Source organism: Callospermophilus lateralis, chromosome 3 (genome assembly GCF_048772815.1).
Source record: "Callospermophilus lateralis isolate mCalLat2 chromosome 3, mCalLat2.hap1, whole genome shotgun sequence".
Lineage (NCBI taxonomy): Eukaryota > Metazoa > Chordata > Mammalia > Rodentia > Sciuridae > Callospermophilus > Callospermophilus lateralis.
Window position 1 is genome coordinate 185,349,715 of NC_135307.1, and position 5,007 is coordinate 185,354,721.

Sequence of the window (5,007 nt, forward strand, 5' to 3'; positions counted from 1 at the left end):
CTTGACTTAAATTAGTATTCAGATAGCAAGATCCTATTCATGGAAAGATTCTAGACTTTTCCAGTTTTATACTTTGAAATCAAATCATATGCATATTAACATTCACATAGCATAAGTCTACCTTTAGAAGTTTGAGAAGACACCTTCACATATGCACCATTTAATTACTGAAATTGCAAATGCATTAACACCAAAGAGACTTATTTTCACTTAATTAATAATTTACTGCTTTTATAAATCTGGACCCAGGAGAACAAAGGCGTGACCCATCCAAAGAGAGCAAACCAAACACCACCAGAAAAAAAAAAAAAAAAAAAAAAAGAAAGAAAGAAAGAAAAAGAAAAAAACAACAGGGCTTTTTTACATTGTGTTTTTGATAATCAAGCTGTTTGTTGAAATGTGACCATGAACTAGGTCTTAACCTAGCCAATCCACAAATTTATTCAGATAACTAAATAACCAAGGAAGTGGAAAACTTCCATTCTAATTAACGTTTGTGTAATTCTTCTGGTCATTTCAACAATTTTTAAAATGCCCCCCTCCCCCAAACAGCACCTTAAAGAAAAAAGAAGGAAAGGCCATCTCCTCACAGTGAAGGATCCCCCCCACCCCGCTCCCCCCCCATAGGAAAAACCGCAATCAAAAAAGAGAAGAAAAACCAAACAACCAAATGTCACTTGACAAACAACTAATTAATGTCTTTTCATCTCTTCCACCTGGGAAAAGTCTTTCCCTTAGAGCGCTCCCAATCCCCTCCCCCTTGTAAAGGACAAATTTTTTAAAACGCCATTTCCAGACCAAGAAGCCATTTACAGACAAATGTCATTTTCCAGTTTTATCTGATTTGTGAATGTCTTTTTTCCTTTATTTTTTTGACAAAGCACTCTCAATGTGGTCAACTAACAGGAAAATGTGTGTGTGTGTTTTTAATGGTTTATTGCGCGGGTGCGGGGCGCTGCTGGGGGGCAGCTGCTACAATTAATTCTCTTCTTTGCTTTTCAAAAAGCCTGCAAGTCTGGAAGGGAAAAAAGGTCATACTGTAAAATGACGTGTCATTTGGCTTCATTGGGCACTTTGCGTACTATCTTTTTTTTTTTTTTTGTCTTTTTTGTCTTATTTTATTTGATTCTCCTTCTCTTCCTTCCACGGCCAGGCCTGGCCCAGGACACGTCTGCTCCGCACACAGTCGGTCCTGCCCGAAACGCACCAAGTCGCGCCCAGCGGCCAACGCGCTCCCTCCTCCCCCCACCCCCCCCCACTCCGGCGCCACGACTCGCCCGCGCCCCCTCCCCCCCACTGCACCACCTTTACCGCTCTGGTCCTTTCCGAGGGGCTGATGTCACTCGCCCCCCCACTCTCCTCGGCCACTTCCCCCGCCAAAGCCTCTCTTTGGCGAGGCCCCCTCCGCCACCACGGCGCCCCCCAGCGTCACCCCCTCCTCTTCTCGCCCCTCTTTCTCCCCCTTGCCTTCTCCCAACAAATCACACACCCTACGGAGGCGGGTCCCCCTCCCTCTGCCCGCCACCCCATTTCCTGTCCCCGAAACCCTCTTTTTGTCGCAGTCTCAGGAGCCCCGTGGGCCTCCCCCTCCCCCTCACGCACCCAAGCCCCTGACGTCGTGTAGGCCTCGCGGAAAGAGAGAGAAAGAGAAAGAGAGCAAAAGAAAGAAGGGGGGGGCGAAAGAAAAAGAGTGGACGGGCCGAGGGAGGGGGACCCGCGCCGCCACGTCCCCCAGTACCATTTTGGGCCCCCTCCCGACCGAATTCGCGCCCAGGGGTCCCCCTTCCGGCCTCGCCCCCCACAAACAGAGCCCAAGAGTGGGCGGCGGGCCCGGGAGCGCGCGCCCGGGGCGGGGGGCGGGCTCGGCGCGCGCGGCCTGCGGGGCGCCCCTCGGGGCCCCCGGGCCGGGCCGTAGCCGGCGCCCCCCGCCCCGCCCTTACCCAGCAGCAGCAGGCGGTGCGTGGCCCGGTAGACCTGCTTGTCCTTCTGCAGCTGCTTCTCGATCTTTTTGTTGGCCTCGCGCTGCGCCTTCTCCTCGTTGCGCTGGTCCTCGGTCTTACTGTTTCCGAGGCAGCCCATGGCGGCGGCGGCGGTGGGGCGCGGCCGGGCTGCGGCGGCGGCGGGGCCGGGCGCGGGCGGCCTCACGCGGGCCGAGAGGGCCGGGGCAGCGCCGGGCGGGCGGGCCGGGCGCGGGCTCGGCTCCTCGGCGAGGAGCGCGCGGGGCGGACTGCGGGGCGCGGGCCGCGCGGACGGGCGCAAAGGGGAGGGTGGTGTCGGTCGGACCGAGGGGCGCGCGCAGCTCCCCGCCCCTCGAGCCGAAGCCGAGGGGACTGATGGCCGCCGCCGGGCCGAGGCGGACCAGAGCAGGAGCTGCGGGAGCTGCTGCCGCCGCTGCCGCCGCCGCCGCTCTTATTGCCTCGGCCCGGGCCCGCAACCGCCCCGACCCAAATGCGGCGGGCGGGGGGAGGCGGGGGGAGGAGGAGGCGACGGCGAGGGGGGTGGAAGGAGGAGGAGGAGGAGGAGGGCTGAGGAGCAGCCGCTGCAGCGGCGGCGGCAGCGGGGAGGGCGGGAGCCGGCGGAGGGAGGCGTCCCCCCCGGGTGCCCGGGAAGGGGGGTCCCTCCGCCCGCGCCCAGCCCGGGACGGGACGGGCCAAGGAGCCGCCCCCCCACCCCCCTGGCGCGGGCCCAAGTTGGGCCCTGCAGAGGGGAGAGAGGGGGCGTCTCCGAGCCAGTGACGACCCCTCGCACGACGCCAACGCTCCACCCCCCGGGCAGTGTCGCCCAGAGGCCCCCGAGGCCGCTGCTCCCCCTCCTCCCGCGGGCGCCGCCGAGGGGCCGGGGTGGGCGGAAGGGGAGGGAGCGCGAGCCCGGACTTAGGAAAATTTCGAAAAGAGAGAGACACTGAGAGAGCCAGAGAGCAGGGAGTGTGGAAAAAAGCGAGGCGAGCACGAACCAAAGAACGGAGCAACCAAAAAGGAAAATGTGTTCACATACACACACACAAATACTAATAAAAATCCACACTACACAGCGATGGTGGTGTCTGGTGGCGGTGGCGGGGGGTATGGGGGTCTGACTAGATGAGCCGCTCCTCGCGCCCCCGGCGCCGGGCGCCATTGCCCGAGCCGAAGGCTCCACTGGCCCCAGAGCGCCCGCGGCCTCTGCGCTTGGTGCGGCCGCCCAAGTAGGAGAAGAAGGCGCAGCCCAGGAACACTCTGAAGCAGCAGGTCGCCCCAAACACGAAGCCGCAGCCACGGCCCTGCTCTGTGCGCTTCTGCAGCAGGAAGTTGAGCACCCATGAGGGGCTGCGCACCGAGAAGACCAGGAAGACCACGAGGGGCAGGTGGGCGCTAAGTGCACCAGACTTGAGGGGCCCGGGCCGCCACACGACGCCCCCAACACGCGGCGCTGCATAGTAGGCGTCGTCCTCGTCTCCGGAGTCAGTGTCCCACTCGGCCCAAGCCCTACTCGTGCCCCCGGCGGCGGCGCCCTCGCCGCCCCCGGCGGCGCCCTCCGCGGCGCCCTCGTCTTCGTCTGCGGCGGCGGCGCCCTCGGGGCCTCGGGCCTCCTCCTGGGCTTCTGGCACCTTCTTCTTCTTCAACATCTTCTCCAACTTCTTCCTCTCCTTCTCCTTCTTCTTCTCCTCCTTTCTCTTCTGCTCCAGCAACTTCTTTTCGATCTTCTTGCGCTCCTTGTCGGTCAGAAACTTCTCGGGGGGCGCCTCCCGCGCCTGGTTCTTCGGGGTCTTCGCGTTCTTCGGGGTCTTCTCGGTGTTCCCGCTCTTCCGCGGTGCGAGCGGCTCTGCTAGTGCCGCAGCCGCCGCCACAGCTTCGGCAGCCACCTCGGCAGCTGCTGCGGCTGTCTTCTTCTCGCTCTCCGCCGCTCGGGCTTTGAGCTTCATGGCCATCTTCAGCATGGTGGCCGGGCCACCTCGGGGAGCCCGGCTCGCGTCTGGCCCGGGTGCCTTGCTTGCCCCCGGCCTCGGGCTGTCCGGCCCCTGTGCGCCCCGTGTCGGGGGGCTCAGCTGCGGTCTCCGCTGCGCTGTCCTGGGCCGCGGAGTGCGGCTGCACAGGCTTGGGGCTGCTAAGCTACCTACCTAAGAGTTAGTGCCAAAAAGGATGAGCAAACGAAAAAGGGGCGAGAACAAACCAAAAAGCACCCAACAACAGCGAGAAACCAAAAAGCACCAAGAAATGTCAAACAACTCAAAAAAGAAGAGTGCAAAGGCGCGATGGCACGAGTTTGCAGTTTACCCTCAGGCGCTCCTGGGTTTGGCTCTTGGGCACGCCAATGGAGAAGAGAAAAAGAGAAAAAGAGAGAATTGGGGGATGCCGGGGAGGCGCGGGGCAGGGCAGCAGCGCCCGGGCGCCCCTGCCCTGTCCCAGTCCCGGTGGCTCTTGCCCGCGCCGGGCGACTCGCACTTCCTCGGGTGGCCCCAGCGCTCCCCGACTTACATGTGAGTGAGGTGCACTCACACGCAAGGCAGTGCCTGCCTGCCTGCCGGCCGCCCGCCGCCGCCCCGCGCCGGGACAGGGGTTCGCTCCAGCCGCGGTGCCGCAGCCCCGAGCCAGAGAGCTAGAGAGCTAGCGAGCGCCGCGCCGGGCCAGCCACCTGACACAACCCGCTCCGCGGTGCCGACGCGACTGAGTGTCCCCGCCGGGGAACGGCGCTTTCTAGCCGGCCTGATGACGCCCCAGCCTCTTCAGAGGACCGACCCAAAGCAGCGGCCCCTATAAACCGAAGGGGAAGCGCGAAAAATCGGCCCACCGAGGACGCGACCAAATGTGCCGCGGGGCGGCCCAGGGGTGCAGGCCGGTGCGGGGGCGGCGCTGGTGTGCATGGGGGGCGTGCTGGGTGTGGGGTCGGGGGGCACGAGCGCCCACAAGGTGGTGGGCACCCGACCCCGCCTCCCAAACCTGCCTCCCAATTTTCGGTGAGTGGTGTAGCCCTGGGCGGCGTGCAAAGTGTGCGACGCGGCGTCGCCTGCCGCGCCTCCTTACCTCCAGC

At 62.4% G+C, this 5,007-nt stretch overlaps 1 protein-coding gene across 13 annotated transcripts in view; it reads right to left on the bottom strand.

Moving 5' to 3' along the window:
* Positions 1-5,007, bottom strand: part of LOC143395840 (guanine nucleotide-binding protein G(s) subunit alpha) — a 48,932-nt gene that overhangs the window by 14,519 nt on the left and 29,406 nt on the right. For 3 of the 13 annotated variants that reach the window (XM_076851903.1, XM_076851902.1, XM_076851900.1), the window contains exon 1: positions 4,455-4,660. The exons of 5 other annotated variants lie outside the window; for them this stretch is intronic. Coding sequence is in view for 4 of the 8 variants with exons in the window: in XM_076851898.2 (XP_076708013.1) it covers positions 1,941-2,079 (139 nt within the window). In the remaining 4 variants the exon portion in view is untranslated. Of the gene's footprint in view, positions 1-1,940; positions 2,147-4,454; positions 4,661-5,007 lie in introns of those variants that run through there. 5 more of the 13 variants (XM_076851898.2, XM_076851897.2, XM_076851896.1 and 2 more) reach the window with 3 other exon arrangements.